The sequence below is a fragment of the Ursus arctos genome, unplaced genomic scaffold, assembly GCF_023065955.2.
Source record: "Ursus arctos isolate Adak ecotype North America unplaced genomic scaffold, UrsArc2.0 scaffold_1, whole genome shotgun sequence".
NCBI lineage: Eukaryota > Metazoa > Chordata > Mammalia > Carnivora > Ursidae > Ursus > Ursus arctos.
The window spans coordinates 101,000,248-101,023,996 of NW_026622763.1; the positions used below are offsets into that span (position 1 = coordinate 101,000,248).

Consider the following 23,749-nt stretch of genomic DNA (forward strand, 5'->3'; position numbering starts at 1 on the left):
ATCCCAGCTATTTAGAGGCAAGACAGGAACTGGAACGTGCGTTTTTGACTTCATGGCTTCCTCTTATATAATGTATTGTTTATGTCAGTATGCATTAACTGAAGGTATATATATATTATTACTGTATCTTCAGTTATTTACTCATTTTGGGGTTTTTTTGGTTTTTTTTTTTTTAAGATTTTATTTATTTATTTGACAGAGATAGAGACAGCCAGCAAAAGAGGGAACACAAGCAGGGGGAGTGGGAGAGGAAGAAGCAGGCTCATAGCGGAGGAGCCCGATGTGGGGCTCGATCCCATAACGCCGGGATCACGCCCGGAGCTGAAGGCAGACGCCTAACCGCTATGCCACCCAGGCGCCCCTCATTTTGTTTTTTATATTATTCCAGCAAAAGAAAAGCCATCTCTAATTACAAAAATAAAAGAAAGTCACTTGCCTTAATGTCACATGCCAAGAAATTAGCAAAACTAGAACTAGAACCCAGATCCTCTGTTTCCTAGTACATCGCGTCTTTCACAATACCAAGCTTTTTCTCCATATTGTTGCCGTTAGTATTATTTACAGATTATTCCTACTAGGAAGCTTAGTCAAACTGGGAACATTTTCAAGAAAGAGTGATAGACTTTGTTTCTCTTGTAGCAAAATTTCACTTTTCTGGATAGTTTTCACAAATTTGGCTCTACTCCATTTGAAATCTGAATTTACCACTTACTCGAATTTGAGACTGGAGGACAATTCCAACAGAGAGTTATGGATTTGAATTGGTCTGTAGGTAGTAACTGCTTTTATTCACAACAAAGTAATGTTTAAATTTTTTTTTTAAAAAAAACCTTTATTGAATGTAGTTATATGGATAGCCTTTTTAAGTTTTTATTGCAGTGTAATATACATCCAAAAACATGCACATAATTAGCCTACAGCTTGATGAATTTTTACAACTGAACACACACTGTAACCAGCACCCAGTTTGAGATCATTATCAGCTGCCCAGATACTCCCCTACATTCTCTTCTAGTTACTACCCCCATCCTGCTGCCCCTAAAGACTAACCACTATAAAGATGAGGTCAGGTATTTCATTACTCAGGGCCGTCCTGTTTTTTTTTCCTTGCTGAAATATGAAGAGGTTGAGAAAAGAACGATTTCTAGGGCACCTGGGTGGCTCAGTCGGTTGAGCATCCAACTCTTGATTTTGGTCCAGGTCATGGGATCAAGCTCCATGTCGGACTCTGCTCAGCTCTGCTCCTCCCCACACTCTGTTCCTCCTCACACTTGCTCTCCCTTTCTTTGTCTCAAATAAATAAATAAAATCTTTTTTTTTTTAAAGAACAGTTTTCTGTCCTTTCAACACAACAATAATTGCTAAAGGAAAAAAAAAACCAGAATTTTTTCATTATCAAGGCATATTTACCAATTTGATATTCAATCAGAGTTATACTGGGCGATTCAGATCTTCTGTGCAGCTTTGGAAACATCCCAGAGTCTCTTTAACAGCTTTAGTCTTCTGATACAAAACACGAAATAAGCAAGAAAGATAAGAATTGATGTAGAGCATTGTGTGCCCCCCGCACCCTCATGGTTATTACCCACTATGGAGGAGACACAAAGGAATGACTGTAAGGCTCTAATACAGAGTTATGGTTGAGGAATCACTGATAAGTTCTGCTTTCTTTGTGTATATTCTCTGAATACTGAAGATAGATTTTTAATATCAATAATTAGAATTCCGTGGGCAATTTTTTTTTTATGTATTTATTTGACAGAGACAGCCAGCGAGAGAGGGAACACAAGCAGGGGGAGTGGGAGAGGAAGAAGCAGGCTCCCAGAGGAGAAGCCTGATGTGGGGCTTAATCCCAGAACGCCAGGATCATGCCCTGAGCCAAAGGCAGACGCTCAACGACTGAGCCACCCAGGCGCCCCCGTGGGCAATTTTTAATTCTCCAACTTCCGTGCGAAATATAACTGTTGTTTCCCATAAGTTTTAAAAAAAATGATTAAAATTCTTCCATCTTGCTTTAAAATATTTCACCTATAGCACTGTCTTCACTTCCTCTGTTTCTTATCAGGACCCCCGAACAGTGCCCCAGCGTTGTTTCATTGTTGTCGGAGAGTTACAATCCTCACGTGCGTTATGGAGCTGCTATGGCCCTGGGCATCTGCTGTGCTGGTACAGGAAACAAGGTAAAGCCCAAAGCTGGTGGGGTCAGTTCTTTCCTGGCACCGGGCTGTTTTCCCTCACAGAAACGTCTGTACAACCACCGTAAAAAGGCAAGTGTGGTGTGATCTATAAGAGTTAACTTGTCTCACAGAGCTTCCCAGAACTTCCTTCCTCTCTTTACCATGCTGGGTTGCTCAAAGCCAGTTAAGAACAAACCACCACACTGCGTGGGTGACCAAACAATGCTGTTGAATTTCTTTTTGAAAACATTGATTTCTTAAAAAAAAAAAAAAGAAAAGAAAAAGATAAAATATTCTTTTTCTTAAAAGAATTACTCTGGTCACTTTACATGGTAATTCATATGTTTAATTAGCATGATTAGTATTGTGGAAATCAAGGTTCTTGTATGAGACCACCAAAAGAAGCTAACTTTGATTCTTTTTTTTTGTTTTTGTTTTAAGCAAATCACTTAACTGCTATTTTCCTGATTCTCCTCACAAATGTAATAGGTAACGTGATATTTGTTAAATCCTCAAAAGTGACAATATAAAGAGTTGAGTTAGGCAAGCAGATGACTGTAAAATATAGTTCATCATGAGATTCATAAAGAAATGCCCTGTTGCTTAAACAAGTGTTCTTTATTCACAGCAATGACACAATCATCACATTTTTGCCTTTCGAAGCACAAACACACACACCTTAACCACCCCCAAAACATGAACTTTTCTTTTAATGGAGTCCGTGCATGCATAAGGGGGTGTGTGTGTGTGAGAGAGAGAGAACACAAACATGATGAGAATGAAAACATAAAGAACAAGAATATAGCTAGATTATGCTCCCAATGTCTTTACATTAGAGGAGGAGTCATTTTTTTTAATCCTCTTTTGTCCACAATAAAATAAAACAGTTGATTGAGTCCAGATTGATTGAATCCAGGAATTAAATTTTAATTTGCTCCACTTTTTCTCTAATAAAGAGTATTAGTATTGGATACAAATAACTTTTTCTAGTTACATAAAACATTACTGAAGCTAGGAATTAAAATGGGCATTTTCAATATGTGATAAAAATTGCATAAAAATTTTTATAGAGAGACGTCCCCTTCCAGTATTCTCATTCATCTCCTTACCCTGCTTTATTTTTTCTTCATAGGACTTATCACCACCTGACATATTTTTACACCTATTTATTTATTATCTGTCTCCTCTGCCCTGAAATGTAAGGTCCCTAAGAACAAAATGTTCACTGCTAGAACCTAAAGTCAGACCTGGCACATAGTAGGCATTCAGTAAATATTTGTCAAATCAGTGACAGAGGGGAAGATCCTTTAAGGATATGATGGTGAACAAGTTGAGCATAGTCTCTGTCCTCACAGAGATTTGTCTTTAAAGTGTTTTCTTTTGGGGGAGAATTTCTTACATGAGAATGTATCTCCAGTTTTATTATAGAAATATCATTGGGTTTATAAAATACAGTTTATAGAAATTGGCCTTCATTTTTTTTCTGGAACACATCTGTTCCATAAACAAAGGAAAATTATAGTTGGATGTTTTATGAAGTATTTTCCCCCTCAGGTCTTCAGTAGACATTTATGTCAAGCCTCATAAGTTAAATGTATATTAGATTTTTTTTCTTTCCAGATTATTATAAACTTAATATGATATCTAGGAGCAAATGTTTTTTGAGACACAGCATCTGACAAGTTAATTCCATGAAAAATTTTTATTACTCATACTAAGCAAGTCTGCTTTATTTCTAAATAGTTTGTGTGGTCTGTATAATAATACCTATCTGACCAAGGTTTGGTGCTTTATTTTTATTTCTTAAAAACTGAAAAACTTTTTTATCCTAAAATACATCTTTGAGGTTATATCACATACCTCAAAGACCAAGTTAGTGTCTTTTAACTTATAAGTTGGAAATTTGGTTATATTTTTGTCATGACTACCTCATAAATGGTATTGACAATACTATGAGTAGTGTTTGAAAAACTCTGCACGATGTCACCATGTTTTTCAGTGAAATGGAGAGAAAGAATGCGTTTATCTGGTATGTATATTATCTGTTAACAGCTCTGATTTTTAAAATAAATGAATCCACATGTAAAGAAATCTGAAGTTTTCTTAAAAAAAAAAAAGAATTCAACTTTTTCTTTCTTTCCTTGGCCTTGAAACAAAGGATATTTAAGGAATGGCATACTGTATTAAGAAATAAATTTGATAATTTTGTAAACCCATTGCTTTGTTCCTCTGGATTTATACCTACCAAGACCTTATAAGGAATGTTATAAAGTGGCACTTAACAGAGTTCCTGCACGTTGTTAACAGTGAAAGGGTGTTAAGGGTGAAAGAGTTCTTGGTCAAATACCGTGAACAAATGCTGGGATAAGCAAAGTTCGAGTGATTTCTTTAATAAGGCTCTGGATGTTTTGGTATGATATCCGTAGGGTATTTGATAAGCTGCAGGAGGAGGTGTTATGTAGTGCTCAGGAACTACCAGCTTACTTCCCCCGGGAATCCTTTTTTCATAGAACTGATTATTCTGATGAATATGATACTGGGGAAATCCTATTAAACATCGATTTAATTTTTTATGTTAGGTCTTATAAGATCATCAAAGTCATTACCTTACCCTAGCATTTGAACGAAATTGGATACTTAATCCAGGTTTTGGGGTCAGACTGGCCTGAGTGCTCTACTTGTTTGACTTTCGGCGAATTTCTTAACCCCGGTTTCTTTGTTTATAAAGATTATTTTATGTTGTTGTTATTTTTGTTTTTGTTTTAGGATTAATAGAATTATATGGGATAACATATATAAAATACTGTTTTGCCTGGTAAATAATAGGTGTTTATCACACGTTAATCTCATTTTCTATTACCTTCTTTCTGACGACTTTGACCTCAAGACAGGAGCACGCATTCTACAAGCTTCCTTCTCACTTGCCATCAATTATATTGAAACTTAAAGCATACTCAGTTGCAAGTAGTCTAACTCACTACAATGTTAGGTGAAATACCAGCTTAATTTAAAGTTGTTTTTAATGCTTTCAGGAAGCAATTAATTTGTTAGAACCGATGACAAATGACCCTGTGAACTATGTGAGGCAAGGAGCTCTGATAGCTTCGGCTCTCATCATGATCCAGCAGACTGAAATCACTTGTCCAAAGGTGAGCAAACAAAAAAATTCTCCAGAAGAGAGCTAGTTCAGGTTTTTCTTTAGTACTTATCTTCTTTTAAAGACATTTTTACCTCAAATCTAGTGGACACTAAACTCAAAGGAGGTAAAAAAGGTGGGTAAGAAATACCTTTAATTATATAATACTCTTTAAATGCGTTTTTTACAGATTTATAGTCACTTTGTTAATTAAACTACTTAGCCGTACTTGAAAAATTAGCACTTGTAGGTTGATGAAATCATAAAAAGGAACTTTAATTTTTGCCTCCTACTGTCCTTTTAAAATGTGTTTAGTAGGATAACTTGTTCCTCTGATACAGGATGCAAACTCAGGCAGTCCATGACTTTTTGATCTTTTGGAGGTAATAAAAAGTCCTACATTCATTTTATATGCTATATGCAATCTCAGTTTAGAAATGAGTATATCTAGATTCTCTGTTAGAATGTCACTGCCCCCCTAACTGCACCTCCCCTAACAGAGATCTTTTGGGCAGGGTTTCACATGGCTTCAGGACGGCCTTTTTTCCTTCCTGACCCACATCCGTTCACAGAACCAGTCCTGCATATTTTGACCTTGTAGCTAGGAGTGTAGTATATGATTCTCAGTGTAGCTTTGCTACACAAATTTAACCTCTCCTTCCTCCTCTTTGTCTTCTCCCTCTTCTTCTCCATCTCCCTCACCCTCTTTGCTAGTACCTCCGTGGATAGCTAATGCCTCTTAACTTTTCGTGTCAGATGTCCGTCCACAGTGACCACTGATCTTATTAAGCTCTTCACGTGGTCCCTCTGAAGCCTATCTTTAGGCTTGGAGTGAGGGTCAAAGACCCACAGCTCAGCTTTTCCCACAGAAATCCTCCTCACACATCCTCCTGCAGTCCACTTCTCATAGATACCCTGTGGATGGCCCCCAGCACAGATCTGAGACATTTATTTTAAAATTTCCTCGTGACAATCTCCCAGACATCATGTTAGATTATGATATCTAATGTATCTTGGCACCTCAGCCAGAATTTCTCATTTTGTTGAGAAAAATGCACAGATCTTATGCACGTGTACTAAAAATTCACTTTTGATATATTAAACAGGTATGTATAGCTTATGCAATAATTTTAGAACTTCTTATTCTTAACTTGAAATTAGGGCATTTAATTCCATATTAATTTTGCTTCTATTTGAGAAACAGTCGAAAAATTGACAACTGGAAAAACCATTGGTGTACTGCCTTCTGCCTCAACATCCTCATTTTCAGCAAAGTAGATTGATGGGGTGAGGGAGGGTAGAGAAGAGAAAAGTTTCCAGAACTCATTGATTATTCATTCTCATTTTATAGAACTTTGTTTAATAGATTCCCATTTCTAAGCAGTTGCTGTTGTTTTTATTTCATTTATCCAGTGCTGCTCTCTCTCTGTCAGAATCATTTGTAAGACTTCCAAAAATTGGATTATTGCAACACGAGAATCCCAACTTCTCATTCTGTTTTAATAATATATTACTGCATATATTATATCTTCTAAAACATAAACATCTTTTCAAAGAGTCCACTTTTTTTTTTGGCTTTTGTTTTTAAATATAGCAGTTACAATATGAATAGCTTTTGCATCTTTTATTTCTGCTTTTGATCTTCAGAGCTTTATCAGCTGGGGGTTATCCAATTGAGTAATGTTGTTGAAGAAGTAGTTTAGGCCATGGACTGCACCTCCCCTAACAGTAATGTATAGATACTTACTCACTTTGGCCTCACATGTTGCTTTCATGTTATTTGTCTTGTGAACAAGACAAATGTTTTACTATCTTTTCATCCTCTGCTGTAGGATTTTGTTGATTTTTCAACCATAAACTCTCCACCAACACTGGCAGGGTCCTCTGGAGTGGGGGTGGAGTAGGGTAGGCTGTGTAGTTTGAAAAAGCATTCAACTGTTTATCCTAATAAATAAAACTTTTTCACATTTAGAAAAAGTGAAAAAATACAGAATTTAAATAATTAGTATTTTTTAATCATTCAGTAAAATGCCATTGAACCAAATCTTAGCCGATGTGAATACATGGGGAGCACTTCCATCTTCAGGTTGTATCAGAATCTTGACTATTAATTAAGAATGTTGAAATGCAGTTAGAGCTACTAGCTGTTGCCATTAATGTAAACTCTGTGGGGAAAGTTAAATGTGTACCCTACCGACTATGAAAGCAAAGCTGTGTATGCCGATGTAAAGCTCTAGTATTTTTTCAGGAAACACTATTCCTTAGAGGGAAATTGTTAACTCAGCTCATGAATTCTTAAAGTTCAAGTTCTATTTCACTGTTTTCTGCTATTAAGCATGCAATAAAGACTTCTCTGGACTGTCGTTTGTATCATCTCTCTTTTATCTGATAATTGCTAACAAGACAACTTGATATTCTTTTGGAATGGTATGTGACATTTTGCTGAAAAGAAAAAGCTGTTAAAAAGCTTGAAGAGGGGTGCCTGGGTGGTCAGTCTGTTAAGCGTCTGACTCTTGGTTTTGGCTCAGGTCCTGATCTCGTAGTCATGGGATCGAGCCCCACTTTGGGCTCTGTGCTCAGCACGGAGTTGGCTTCAGATTCTCTCTCCCTCTCCCTCCTCCTCTGCCCCTCCATGCACACACGCACTCTCCCTCTCTCTCTTTCAAATAAATAAATAAAATCTTAAAAAAAAAGTTTAAAGAGAAGTAAATTCTCAAGACTACAGAGTTCTAATCACAAGGTTGAAAACTGGTGCACAAAATCAATTGGAAGTAAAATGGAGATGAAGTGCTGATTTCATCAAGACTGTAACCATTCCTCAGAGGAATCCAGAAGGGACATTTGTCAGATAGTTTGTGAAATACACAATGGAAAGTTCCAAAGGAAGTATTTTATGTAAGCATGATATATATCACATCTTTTTGCAGAATGCTGTGTTATGCTTAGTTCTATACACTGTGGTCTCGGTTTACGTAATTCCAGTGCATCTTTGCTTTTTTCTTCTGCCAGTTTTTTTTTGCTCACTCATTCTCAACAATGTAGACCCAGAAACATGTTATATACTCCTGGGTGATTACAAACAAAGTTTAGAAAGCCCTTAGACCAGAGATTCAAAACCATTGAACTAGAATAATGTACTTTTTATAGGTCCTTGGAACTATTTTCACTCAAGAACCCAGCTCTACTCTTTATGAAGGATCTATCTTTTGTTTTCCTTGTTAAATGAAGTCCACCTTTAGCGTTTTTGCACATGTACATAACTAACATGTATAGAATCGGAGGAAAATATTACAGTGTAAAAATAAAATCTCTGGTGCTCCTCCTTGCCTAATATCATCTGCCCTAAGGTTACCTGCTGTGGGTAAGTAACCACAACTGACAGGTACTCTTTTGGCAGTAGGATCATGTTTGGCCAAGCTTGATAAGCTTTTGCAGTTCTAAAATCACAATTTGAGTAGATCAGGCTTTTGTAACCCATCATGGTGACCTAGAAGTATTTCTATGGAGAAATCTTCAAATTTCTTTTTTTTTTTTTTTTAAAGATTGTACTTATTTGACAGAGAGAGAGAGCCAGCGAGAGAGGGAACACAAGCAGGGGGAGTGGGAGAGGAAGAAGCAGGCTCCCAGTGGAGGAGCCTGATGTGAGGCTTGATCCCAGAACGCCGGGATCACGCCCTGAGCCGAAGGCAGACGCTTAACGACTGAGCCACCCAGGCGCCCCTGAAATCTTTGAATTTCTATAAGATGAAATGATAAGAATGAAATTTTGTATTATAAGGTGATAGTTTATAGCATAACACATTTATAAATGGTAATCTATATTACCATACTATTGCCTTAAGGTAGGAACTTGGACTGTATTATCACAGTGTCAGTGATAATATAAAGAAAGGGCTACAAGCCACTACCATAAACAAAATAATACTCATAAAACTGAGAAGGGAGCTAAAAACATCATTTGGTATATTGATAATGGGGAAATCATGATAACATTGACAATATCTTAAAAGAAGAATAAAGATAATTTTCATTTTAGGCATGTTGAGTTTGAGATGATAGCAAGTCAGCTGGAAATAAGATGAGAGCAAAGGAAAAAAGTCAGAACTGATCACAGGATTGCCTAGAATTGAATTGCCTTTTCTGTGAGACTATCATAATATAAAATGGGAAATAAATGTTTTTCTCCCACAAATTGTACTTTATATGGGGGTACCATAGTGTTCATAACAGTGAAATTGAACCAGCAAATCATGATCCTCACCATGATTGCAGTTAGTTGTTTGATCACAGTCATTTCACCTATCTTACTTCAGTTTCCCATCTGTAAGTACAGTGAGTACATGATCTCAAACTTGCCTTCAAATTTAAGATACTGTCCTAACCTACTAAAATAAGAATTCTTTACGAAGAATCATAAACATGAGAAAATACTGTTCCATAAGTAATAAAATGTGAAGAAAAGAATTTTTAAGTGATAAACAAGAAATAGCTCTTTGAAGTAGTCTATTTAATTGGATAATCCTATTACATATTTGTTTTGATTTTTTTTTAATCCATCTTTTAGTTCCACTGAATGTTTGATTTCCTATTGTTTGGGCACAATTTTATATTTAAATTCTTCCTCATAATGTACATACAGTGCTTTGTCCAGTGTTACTTTTTATAAGTTCATGACATATTTCATAAACCTTTAAGCACATAAAATTTCCATCCTATATAAGGTAATGTAAGTGTTCATGTAAAATAAGTTCAGAATCAAAGGAATTTGACCTGTTGAACCAGAGTAAAAGCATCAAACTTTAGGATTTTTAAAACTAGAAGGGAAGTTTATGATGATCTAGCCATGCTGGTTTTATAGTTAGAGAACATAAGACCTAAGAAGTAAGCGGCTCATTAATGGTTCCATGCTAGGTAATGGCAGAGTGAGTGAGTTCATTGTTTTTCCCATCACATTTTGTTAGCAGTATTAGGTCGCAGAGATAAACTGTGAAGATAGGTCGTACAATCCCTGTAGGGATGAAGAGACCAAAACAAAAAAAAAGCTAAGTAACTTCCCTAAACAGCTTAGTGAAGTAGAGATATTTATAAGCCAGGGTCGTCTGATTCTATATTACCCTGCACTGCACAACGTGGCCTCCGAGACCAAGGCCAGTGAAGAGGGGAAGAGATTCTGAGAGAATATGTCATGCAAGTAAGGTTATTATATTAGGAAACTCAAATTTGATATTTTCTGCTTTGAGCAGATTTGGGAAGCTCCATGATCATGTGCTTCTTGAACAAGCAGACATCTTCCTGGGTGTCTACCCCTTGAAAAGCACTGGTGGGAAAACAGAGAAGTGTTTTAAGACATGGAGGAAGCATAAAATAGTTCCCTTATTGTCTAACAGTCTTAAAGCATTCATAAATATATTGATAATATGTATTTTATAAATTTTATTTTCTAATTGTAGAAGTAATATATATTAGTTTTAGGAATACAGAAAAGAATAAAGAAACAAAAATTACCAGTAATCCCACCCTAAGTGAGTTAGCACATATTCCATTTTGGTGTGTTTTTTTGACAAGACTAATTATCATGACATGTTCTCAAAAAATTAATATGTGTGCATAATGAAAATCTTGACTAAATCCAAAATATGCCTCACACATCTTCGGTAAAGGGTAGTTTACTTGAAGATAGAATTGAAGGATTATGCCTGCTAGGAGATCTGTAAGGGTGATGGTAAGCAAAGTAGCTGTTACTCACAGTACAATGAAAACCTCAGTGTTTGCTTGAACTGTTTAAGTCTGCTAACAGTAGTGCGATACGAAATCGCATTGTTCCCATGAGTCTGAATCATCTGCTGTGGAATGAGGATTGAAAAGAGAACTGGTGCTCCCACACCAGAAAAGTCATAACACCCATGATTTCAAACATGGAACTTTTCTGCCTTGAAATCTGGTTTATATCTCTCTTTTTTTGAATGTTGTGAATTTCAGAGTTCAAGTTTCATTATAATTTTTTTTTTTTTTAGAAATTTTATTTGTTTGACAGAGAGAGACATAGCAAGAGAGGAAACACAAGTAGGGGAACTGAGAGAGGGAGAAGCAGGCTTCCCGCTGGCAGGGAGCCCAATGCGGGGCTCAATCCCAGGACCCTGGGATCACGACCTGAGCCAAAGGCAGACACTTAACAACTGAGCCACTCAGGCACCCCAAGTTTCATTATAATTTGAACAATCTATTCCCTGGTCTGAAATGACATCACAAATTAATATGATATGACTATAATTCTTTTGTGTGTTCCTTCAGGTGAATCAATTCAGACAGCTGTATTCCAAAGTCATCAATGATAAACATGATGATGTCATGGCCAAGTTTGGCGCTATTTTGGCGCAGGGCATACTGGATGCAGGTAAATGTTAACTCTTCCAGATGTATTTATCTATCTAAACTAAATCTGATGAAGTAACTGTCTGCTCTAACTATATGACATAGTAGAAGTTGGGGAAATTATTTGAGGAATTATTGGGGAAATTTTCTGGGGGGAAATTATAAATTATCCCTGGAGAAAATGTGGAGCCTATAGTTCATAGAACTTGACACTGAATTGGCTGGGTTTTATCAGTCCCTAGTTACATTCAGGTTCACTTTCTATGGATTTTGACAAATCCATAAATATATATCCACCATTACATCATAGGCAGTAGTTTCACTGCCCTAAAAATCCTCTGTGTGCCACCTTTTCATCTCTCCCTCCTTCCCCACAATCCTCTGGCAACCACTGATCTTTTTATTGTGTCTATAACTCTAGTTTTCCCCTTTCCAGATTATTATACAGCTGGAATCATACAGTATGTAGCCATGTGAGATTGACTACTTTAGGTAATTGGTTTTTAAATAGGATTTAGGAGTAACATTTTACTCTTCCATATAGCTGCCAGTTTTTGACGTTTGTAGTTTTACTTACAACCCTTTAGTTGTTCATTCAGTACTACTACAGTTTTTTGCTGGTTTCTGCTATATTATTTGTTAACAATTAGGGAAGGATACTTCTCTGTTTCAGCTTTATTCTACCATCTTTACTAGAGAAGTCCTCTTTCTCCCTCTCTTCCTTCCCTTTTCAGCCCGTCTCCCTTCACTGCCTTTTGTATCTCTTTGAATTGTCGTGGACCAGTCAAGCTTTGATGTTTCTTTCCACGTTTCTCTTTTTATTTATTATGTTTTTTGCCTTACTTATTTTAGTGTTATTTAGTACATAAAAGTTCTGTGCTGTCGTGTTCACTATTACAGGCAGAATTATTCTCTCAATCCTTTTCACTTTTTCAGTATCCTGTCCTCCTACAAACTATGCTGCAACTGCATTAGAAAAAACGTGCAGTCCTGCAGCCTGGCTGTCAGAAGTTAGTGTTAGTGGAGGGACTCTCGAGGACAACTTCAAAGGAATGAGTGAAGTTGAAGTTTATGAGAATTCACTCGATTTGATCTCTTCAGGAAGAAGAGCCAAAGATTAAGGTTTATGATTGAAGTTTGCAGAACTGTGTAAACACTACCAACAGGATAAACTCTTTCTTGTTTTGTATTAGATCTCAGACTGTTAGAACAAAAGGCTAGTTTAGTTTCTAAGTCTGAAGAAAATGGGTTTCATTGAAATAAAGGGAATTCAGCTTCAAAACTTAAAATAAGTATCATGTTCTCTGAGCAGCCTTCCTCTCTCCTCTGCACTACCCAGCCTTCACCCTGGGTTAGGTGTCGTGCTTAGTTGTATGGCCTCAGTAGTGCCCAGGGTTTGATCTCATAATGCTTATATACCCTAGTTTAATTATCTAGTTATTTGTCTTCTCCACTAGACTAGAGGCTCCTTGGGACCTCTTTTCAGTATTTTGTTCAAAATTCTCAATAATGTAGTAACCTTGGGGCGCCTGGGTGGCGCAGTCGTTAAGCGTCTGCCTTCGGCTCAGGGCGTGATCCAGGTATTGTGGGATCGAGCCCCACATCAGGCTCCTCCGCTATGAGCCTGCTTCTTCCTCTCCCACTCCCCCTGCCTGTGTTCCCTCTCTCGCTGGCTGTCTCTATCTCTGTCGAATAAATAAATAAAATCTTTAAAAAATAATAATACTAATAATGTAGTAACCATCTGGTGACTGTGGAGGTTAAAGTAAGGAAGAGCACAAGCAGACAATAAATGCATATAACTCATCCCTGTTGGAAAAACCAAATTAAAGGATACCTGATTTTTTTCCAAATAAAATCTAGATTATTTGGTTATTACAAAAAATTAAAGTGCTTTTTTAGTTTAGTAAAATTAGTACTCCCTTCCTGACTCTTAATGTAACAGCATCTGGGAGAGACTGAGGTTAAAAGAAGTGAAATGTGAGCAATAGGGATCCAGAATTGGAATTCATATTAGGATGGTGACTAGGCGCAGACAAGCTCCATTTTTTAGGGTATCTTTTTTTTTTTTTTTTTAATTTTATTTATTTGAGAGAGTGAGAGAGATCACAAGCACAGGGGAGGGACAGAGGGAGAAGCAGACGCCCTGCTGAGCAGGGAGCCCAATACGGAACTCAATCCCAGGACCCTGGGATCACGGCCTGAGCCAAAGGCAGACACTCAACTGACTGAGCCACCTAGGCACCCTTTTTAGGGTATCTTATATAAACTAAAAGATCAGTGTCTCAGAGTTCTGGGGCCCAACACTAACACTGTGATATAGACCAAAGGCTGCAACAAAGCAGCCCATGGGCCAAATTGGATTTAAACATATTTGCCTGCCTAACAAAATGTGCAAAATTTTGGACAAAATCCAGATTAGAGTCTACTTTTAAAAATAGAATTACCTAGTGACCCTTGGGCCCACACCCTTAGTAACATGTCCTCTTTAAATACAACATGAACTTTCCAGTTGCTTCAATTCCCCATTGCCTCCAGTCCAGATTTTCTCATTCGTTTGCCTCACTGGTTCCTAAAGGCATTCAAGTTTGCAACCCTTAATAGCCTCCTAGAATCTCTGCCTTTATAGGGCCCAGTAAGATCCAGCTAACTGATTCTTGGATCTTAGTTCTTGTTCACTAGTTTTCAGGCTGTGTTTCTCTGCACTCCATCAAGGGATAGTCTAGGGGATGTGGCCAGAAGTGGGTGAGCCATTCAGCCTCTTAACAGCCCAAACTTCTGATTAAATAGGATTAGCTTTGATTTCATTGTTTCACATATTGTGATTCCTCAAAAAAATTTCATTTGAATCAATGATTGGAGATTAAAGGTTTTCTTTTGTTAATGGTAGAGCTCTAGTTTAAGTGCTCAAGTCCAAACCCTCATTTTGCCAATGGGAAAAGAGACTTTTAGAGGTAAAGTGATTTGTCCCCAAGCTCGCAAGGCTAGTTAATGTCGGAGCTGCCTACATTCAGACATAACTAAAACAGAAAGAGTAAAACTAAGCAAACAATATCTACCTCTTGCCTCTTTGCTATCATTTGCAAATATGATGTGTACTGAAATTTTACTTTTTGTTAGTACATTAAAACCCCAGTGTATAATATAGATTAATATTTAATTTAGCATTCAGTTTATCCTTTAGGCTTTGTTTTTGGAAAATTCCTGCTTATGTAGAAAAAAGGTCTAGTTTACCGTGATTCCAATTAAAATACAGCACTTCCAGTTTTGAAGACCCTAGATAGTTCACTGGCTAACAAATTCCAGCTATTCTATATTAAATTTTATGAACTGTATTCTTAAAATAATCACCAAATGCTTCCCTAGTGCAGTACTTAGAAGTCTTTATTATGCTACTGAATTCATGTTCATGGTTTCTCCCTTTTTCTACAGGTGGTCATAATGTCACAATCTCCTTGCAGTCCAGGACTGGGCACACCCATATGCCTTCTGTAGTTGGCGTCCTTGTCTTTACCCAGTTCTGGTTCTGGTTTCCTCTTTCACACTTCCTGTCATTGGCTTATACCCCTACCTGTGTCATTGGCCTTAACAAGGACTTAAAGGTATGTTTGTGAGACCTCAGTTTTATAGTGTATCTTCTTCACTGTATCCTAACCACCCACTCACAAGAATTTTCATGAAATTTTAAAGATGAGTTGGCATCTCACCGATATTGTATTTCCCCTTTAAATTGAGTCATCACCTTGCTGAGTGGAGTGTATCAGTGGAAGTTTTGAAAATTAGATCTCCTTACTAACTGTGTAACCTTGGATGAATCAGTTGAGAAGGAATGGTAAGGGAGGGGGCAAATATAAAAATATGAAAAGGCTTTATAAATCACTCATCAATTTTGTTCAGTACTGAAGTTCTTCGGGAGCTATTGAAGGATTTCATGCAGATAAATGGCATGATGAGCTTTACATTCTAGAAACATCATTCTGGTATCAGTGGAAATCCATTACAGTGAATGCTATTGCAGTAATCTGGGCAAGGAAGAAAGGTGACCTGAACTAAATCTTAGTAAGGAGTGAAGGTTTGAGACAGGGCCATGTGTCAGAGTTGTGTGATGCTAGAGTATTTGATGGAAGAAAGGATTACTACTAAAGGGAAAAGCAAAATGGGAGGACATCTCTCTGGTAATGTCAGAAAACGAGGCCAACGTTGAGGAGCCAAGGAATCTGACAGAAACCGGTCATGTGACTCAAGGACTGAAGGTGCTATATCCCCTGTCATCACACCATCCTTTTTTTTTTTTAATGGGGTTTGTGCTTAGGTCTTTCTCAATTCTGTGGCCTAATGACTCACCTGTCCTCCTATCTTCTCAGAGGCCTTTGACCTTAAAATCACTCTTGTATCTGGTCATCACTTCTGTTAAAATGCTCTATTAAATTTTCAAAGTATAAAAATTGGGGGCCAGAAAATGGCTGATAAAGATTGAGTATTTCATCCAGTTGACTTTTTTTTCCAGCATAGCTATACAGCCTTTTATCCTTTGTTTGAGTATAAAACTACTCACATTTATAAATATTGAGCAGTTTTATCTTTCAAAATATAATCTTTAGGTTTCCCAATTTCTATCCTTTAAAACACTGTAGTTAAACATCCTGTATAATCTATAGGGACTTTTTACTCTAACACACAATTTTCTGATCTCTATTTCCATTCTTTACAAGAAAAGTGGAATGAAAAAGACAAGATTCCTTATCCTAGTGAATGTGATGCCTATTACCATTCTCTGTCAGTGTAAATTGGGGAAATAGAGAAAAATTCAGACCAGTGAATTTAACACCTAGTCAGTAAGTAACGTGAAGCTGACTTTTCATTAGGCTCATGTTAGACTCTTGTAAGGAGGGATTATGTGGTATAGAAACTGTACAGACGTGTATAGGTTGTTGGAGTGGTATAAGGAAGGTACATGGCAGTTAGGTATGCAGGTTAGATAATCAGCACTTTACAAAGGAGGTAACAGTTGACCTGGTGCTCACACCATGGGTGGGACTTAACCCACTGAAGCAGGGTGCATGGCAGTAAAGATGAGATCAAGGGGTGCCTGTGAACAGGCATAGAGCTTCAGGAAAGTATAGAGAACTGCAGGTAGTTCGTTGAAGCACTTCAAAACAAATTCAGCGTAAGAAGACATACCTATAAGGGAGTACTGTAAGAGAGCATTTAGCCTGGATTGAAACTTTTGACTTTGTATTGTATGCTTGCTAGGAGCCTAAAATTCCTAAATTGATTTGGGTTATTTTAACCTAAGGGGGGAAATTCTTGTATTTCTTCAGATGCCGAAAGTTCAGTATAAATCAAACTGTAAACCGTCCACATTTGCATATCCTGCCCCTCTGGAAGTACCAAAAGAAAAAGAAAAGGAAAAGGTAGGTTCTTTGTTCCACTGAGCAGCATTTATACTTATATATAGAAGCTACTTGGTGTTTTACTTGGGTTTGTTTTAAATATTTTTATGTTTTAGATTAGATATTTTCAAAGTGTTACTTCTTATGGTAAAATGTAACATTGCACAAGAATGTGAAGTAAAAACCCTTTTTCTCTCCTGGGCATCCAAGTCCCATGTTGCAGGAATCATAATTTGAATCCCTCCAGATGTTTTCTCCATACATATCCATACTTTTTACACCAAGATAGAATTATTTTTGACATACTGTTCTGTACCTTATTGTTTTTACTTAAACAATTAATCTTTAAGGGGCGTCTACCTGATTCAGTCAGTAGAGTATGCAACTCTTGATCTCAGGGTCATGAGTTCAAGCCCCACATTGGGCATGGAGCCTACTTAAAATAAAACAAAAAATAATAATCTTTAAGAATTTCAATGTATGTGGATCTCATTTTTTGCTACAGAGCAATCCCTTAACGTGTATATACCATTATTTGTCTTCTCAGTTCCTCATCAGATGGACATTTTAAGGTGATTTCTAATTAATCACTATTACAAATGAGACTAGAGTAAGAGTCTTTATACACGTATATTTGTGAACTTGTACAAGTGTATCTGTAGGTTAGGATATTAGATGTGATTGATTAAAAGTAATGTATATTATTTATTTTCATAGGTATTAACTAAACTTCCTTTCAAAATGGATATAACCAACTTATATTCCTCTATCAGCAGTGTATGAGAGCACTCACTGATGTGTGTTGAATCGAACTATAGTGAATTAGAGAGCTGCACTTGACCCTGACATTTTCTCAGTAAAATTATCCTTTCTGATACCTTATATTTAGGAAAATGCTTGTTTTCCTCTCAAGGTGGTGTTCCATATTAGCCAGTTGTTGGTTATTTGCTATAAACTTTGTGTGTAAGTGGGGATATTTATATAATTGACCAAATTTGAGGGTGGTGGGTAATGATTATCCTTTGACAACAACATCTTGTCTCATTTCATCAGCTCTGTTTCAAACCCCCAGCTTTTGGATGAGAAACAAAATCAGCTTTATACTAATACTACCAGCCTTTCAAAGTCTTTTCCACCTTCAATTTCAGTGAGACCCATCAGGAAGGGTAATTCTAGGCTAACCACTCACCCACTGTGTATTACAATTGTAGGACATCTGATTCAGTAAGAATATCTTTATGACCAGGTTTGGAGGAAATTTTTATGTTTTCTCGTGCTTTCCCTTTAAAGTAAAAAAGGGTGCAGCACCCAGATATCTCAGAATCTCATGATAGCAAATCTATATCTAAGGTAGGCTACAGATTTAAAAAAAAAAAAAAATAGAGTTATATTGGACACAAGCCTCCAGGAACTAAAGAGTCACCTGAGGACCATAGTAGTAAATAATGTGAATAAACGTGCTGCTTGCTTTTCCCATTTATTCCCTAATGATTTGATTTTTTATGATACTGCCAGGAAACAAAGTAGTACTGTAGAACCGAGTTCTCTTTGGGCTTTGTATGTAGGTAAGGGATTATGACTTACCCTGTTCACCTCCTCTAGGTTTCCACTGCTGTGTTATCTATTACCGCCAAGGCTAAAAAGAAGGAAAAAGAAAAGGAGAAAAAAGAGGAGGAGAAAATGGAAGTGGTAGGTATAATTTGGTGGTCATGTGGGTTGATATATATATATCTCTGTCATGGTCCAGATTCTTCCTTAAGTGAACATAACCATACCTTGCTCTTGGCTTCCCTTAAATAATTATCCTGTTCCAAGCACAGACTTGAAACTTGAGTTCTTGGAGAAAGATACTTGAGTTCTTAGAGAAAATGACAACTAAAGTGGGTTTTGAAGGGCAGTGTAGAATTTTCAGACAATGAGATGATGGAGGGAGGGAATAAAGGCCCTTTCAAGCAAGGAGAATATCATTTGTTTAAAAAGATCCTCTTTTTCTGGTCTCTCCTGGTAGAAAAACCTCATCCTTTAAAACCAAGTTACGTAGCATACTTACCCCTCAGCAGTTAGTCTCTTCATCCTTTGAGTCTAGTATGACTTTGGTTGTACTTTCATTATATCTAATCCTAACTACCTTTTGTATCTAAGAGTTGCTCAGGAAACTTATCAAACATTATTCGGTGATATGAAAGAGAAGTGAACCTTTGTTGGGCTATTTTTTAATATTTTCCAGGATGAAGCAGAAAAAAAGGAAGAAAAAGAGAAGAAAAAAGAACCTGAGCCAAACTTCCAGTTATTGGATAACCCAGCCCGAGTTATGCCTGCCCAGCTTAAGGTCCTGACCATGCCAGAGACCTGTAGATACCAGCCTTTCAAACCAGTAAGTTATTGATGGCCTTTAGCGATATACCAGTGGGATATTAATTCATGGAACAGTGGTATATTGACAGAGGAGGATAAATCTCCCAAGCATTGGAGAAAGCTCTTAGTACAAATCGCTTAGCAAAAGAGAGAACGTTCCCTCCCATTTCATATAGATTTTGGGAGAGATTTTTTTTTCCTTTGTGTAACCCTACAAACATCCTTCCTCTACCAGAAGCTTACACTATAGAAGTTCCTAACACATGGAGCATAGACTCTGGGACCAGACATCCTGAGTTTGAATCCTGATTCTACCACTTACAGCCTTTGTAACCTTAGGTCTAGTACTAAACCTTTCTCTTCCTCAGTTTCCTCTACTGTAAAATAAGAATTATACCTAACTCAGAAATGTGGCAAAGAGTGAACAGGGTAGTGAACCGCCTGGGTGGCACAGCGGTTAAGCGTCTGCCTTCGGCTCAGGGCGTGATCCCGGCATTATGGGATCGAGCCCCACATCAGGCTCTTCTGCTATGAGCCTGCTTCTTCCTCTCCCACTCCCCCTGCTTGTGTTCCCTCTCTCGCTGGCTGTCTCTATCTCTGTCAAATAAATAAATAAAAATCTTAAAAAAAAAAAAAAAGAGTGAACAGGGTAAGTTAATACACAGGTACTTAGATAAGCATTGAATTTTACAATTTGAAAGGGATCTTCCTGCCATTTAATTTATTCCAAGGAAGAATGTTTCAGGTTAGAAACAAATGCTAATCAGTAATTTGAGCATGATAATGTCTTTTTTTTCTATGTTCTTGAAACCGGAAAACTAGAAAGCCATTAGTAGACACGTTTAATACATCCAGATCTTGGGCCTGCCTAAAATGTCATATATGAGATTTCTAAAAAATGTAAACTCATTCTCATCAACCCGAAAGTGGTCCCTGATGGTGGTGAGTGGAAGGCATCTCTTACCTACACTTGTGAGCCAGGATCTTACCTGACTAGATTATCAGCTAGAGGAGACAAGGACAGGAATGGAAGATGGCTATATTTAGTGGTAAAGAGTTAGAATTCGTAGAACTAAGTTTATATTCCAGCTCGGCCATTTCTTAGCTGTATAACTGAGACAAGTCATTTAATCTTTTCATGTTTCAATTTCCTCATCTGTTAAATGAGGAATATTGTACTATCCACCTCCTAGGAATGTTGTAAAGATTAAATAGGTCATTATGTGTAAAATACCTAGAACAATGTCTGGCACATGGGAAATCCTCAATAAATATTACTTGGTGGTGGTTATAAGTCACGAGACATCTGTAGGTAGCAAGACAATCAGGCCAGGAGGCAGGAATAGCTTGAAGATCTTTTCCCACCCTGTGTTATTATTAGGACCTAATACTACTTGGTTTGTAGTGTTCTCTGAATGAATTGATAGAACTACCAACGGACACTTTAAATGCAGTCACTATCTACTCTGCAGCCTAGTTCATCTAAGTGGAGTGTTTACAGAGAATGTATTCTAACAGCATCTAGAAACTGCTGTTGCCAGTTGAAGTGGGATATATCACAAATGATATTAGTGTGCAACTAGTGAATACTTTAAGCATGTAAGATACTGGCGTTTTTGACAATTATAAAGAATTAAGGACAGCAAAGTATATGCTCCATATCATGAGGCCATATGAGACTGGTGTGTTTTGGTTGGAAATTAAATGTTAAGCTTTGCTCAGAATAAGACAACGCTGCAGTAGTTGCCCATCTATGAGTCAAAAGACTGCCTTTGTGCACAAAGAAGTGAAGGCTAAGGAAGAGTTGCCAGCTGCCTGGCTGACTGTTGGAGGTATGCTGCGCTGATACACACACAGCCCCTCAGCAAAGACTGGGAGACCTTTTTGTTCCAGGTGTTCACGGAAATCCCTGTCCAGTCATAGGTGACCACTCAGTTGAGTAGAGACTTCAGTGGTCACATACAGTGGAAAATATTGACTTTATACAAGAAGTTCAGAAAAGTTGCAAAACAAACCAACAGCAACAGCAAACCCTGGGGAAGGGAGAGAATCTGATTTTCAGAGTCGCCACACTATTATTTTAACGTCCAGTTTCAACAAAAAATTACAAGACATACAAAGAAATAAATACCTCGACATCATAGGCAGGCTAAATCATCTATTGACAATGTGTTCAAAGGCCTAAAGGAACAGTGTCTAAAGAACTAAAGGAAAGTATGAGAATGATGTCTGAACAAATAGTTAATCAGTAAAGAGATAGAAATCATAAAAATAATCAAGTAGAAATTGTGGAGTTATAAAATACAGTAACTGAAATGAAAATTGTTAAAGGAGCTCAGCAGCTGATTTGAGCAGACTTGGGCAACCTTGAAGATTGGTTGGTTGAGGAACAACCTAAAAAGAAGGGTGAGGAGAAATGAGCAGAGCCTCAGAGACCTATGGAACAATATCAGGCATACCACGCTACATAAAATGGGATCATGGGAATCCCAAAAAAGAGAAAAGTGTAAAAGAATATTTGAAGAAATAATGGCTGAAAACTTCCCAGATCTTATGAATAATATTAATCTACACATCCAAAATGTTCAGTGGATCCAAGTATGATAAATTCAAAGAGATCCACCGGTAGGCTTATCGTGATCAAATTGTTGAAAACAGGGACTCTTGAGAAGAGCAGCTCATCATGTGCTGGGATCCTAAATAGGATTAACAGCTGATTTGTCGCCAGAAACGATGGAGGCCAGAAGGCAGTAGGATGGCATGTTTGTAGTGCGGAAAGACGAGACTCAACCAGAAATTCTCTATCCAGCGAAACTACCCTGTAAAAATGAAGGTGAAATTGAGACATCCCCCAATAAAAACTAAGAGAATTTGTTGCTAGCTAACCTGCCATACAAGAAATACTAAAGTGAATGCTTCAGGTTGAAATGAAAGGATACTAGACAATAATTTGAATCCACATGAAAAAATAGAGAGTACTGATAAATGTAACTACATAGGTAAAGCTATATGAAGGATAGTATAAATGTATTTTTGTTTGTAACTCTTCTGTCTGGTTTAAAAGACAAGTGTATAAAGCAATCATAAGTTGATGTGCACACACTGTATGAAAGTGTAAAGTTAAGATATGCATTAAATATGTCAAGTTTCTGGCTTCTATAGCAGATTGCCACCTACCATTTAAAACTGAATGATTTAAACAAATTCTCACAGTTCTAGGGCCTAGAAGTCCATGATTAGGGTGCCAGCATGATTGGGTTCTTAGTAAAGGCCCTCATCCTACTTTACAAATAACCCTCTTCTCACTGTTTGTTCATATGGCAGAGAGAGGAAACTAGCTCTCTTCCTGTCTCTCCTTATAATGGCACTGATTTCATTATTAATGAGTTCTGCACCCTGGTGACCTAGTTGCTTCCTAAAGGCCCACATCCTAATACTATCATTTTGGGGGTTAGGATTTCAACGTATGAATGGCAGACATTCAGTACATAACGCAAAGCAGTAGGGAAATACCAGTATATTGAAGTGTAGTTTTTGTATACTATTGAAATTAAGTTACTATTTTTCAGTGAGATTAAGATGTTAATTGCAACCCTGAAGGCGACCACCAGACGAAATAACTCTTAAAGTAGCCTAAAAGAAACTAAAAGAAAATTAAAAGACTAAAAGAAACTAAAGAAAATCAAACTTAGTACACTAGAAAATATCTATTTAATACCAAAGAAGCCAGCAGTAGAAGAATTGAGGAACAAAGATATATAAGCCATACCAAAAAAAACAGCAAAATGGCAGGAGCAAATCTTAGTAATCACATGAGATGTCTTTTTTTTTTTTTTTTTTTCTTTTAAGATAAGCTCTAGGCCCAACATGGGCCTAGAACTCACGACCGCAAGATCAAGAGTCTCATGCTCTACCAACTGAGCCAGCCAGGGACCCCTAATCACATGAGATATAAACGGATTAACCATACCAGTTAAAGCGCAGAGATCAGCCAAATGGCTAAAAAAGAAAATGAACCGACTGTATGCTCTCTACCAGAGACATGCTTTATGGGACACCTGGCTGGCTTAGCAGAGCATGCAGCTCCTCATCTCAGGGTTGTAAGTTTGAGCCCCACCCTTGGGTGTAGAGATTACTTAAAAAATAAAATCTTAAAACATACACTTTAGATCCAAAGACTGAAGTAGATTAAAAGCAAATGGATGGGAAGATATCCCATGCAAACAAGTAATTAAAAGAGAGCTGGAGCAACTGTACTAACATCAGACAAAATATACTTTAAAAGAAAAATTGTTGGGGCAGCTGGGTGGCTCGGT

At 37.3% G+C, this 23,749-nt stretch overlaps 1 protein-coding gene across 2 annotated transcripts in view; it reads left to right on the forward strand.

Moving 5' to 3' along the window:
* The window catches only part of PSMD1 (proteasome 26S subunit, non-ATPase 1), a 91,425-nt gene that overhangs the window by 63,775 nt on the left and 3,901 nt on the right, over positions 1-23,749 (forward strand). For both annotated transcript variants that reach the window (XM_026491717.4, XM_026491718.4), the window contains exons 17-23: positions 2,066-2,180; positions 5,210-5,326; positions 11,605-11,707; positions 15,118-15,287; positions 17,007-17,099; positions 18,681-18,767; positions 19,306-19,452. In XM_026491717.4, the coding sequence (XP_026347502.1) occupies positions 2,066-2,180; positions 5,210-5,326; positions 11,605-11,707; positions 15,118-15,287; positions 17,007-17,099; positions 18,681-18,767; positions 19,306-19,452 (832 nt within the window). The remainder of the gene's footprint in view (positions 1-2,065; positions 2,181-5,209; positions 5,327-11,604; positions 11,708-15,117; positions 15,288-17,006; positions 17,100-18,680; positions 18,768-19,305; positions 19,453-23,749) is intronic.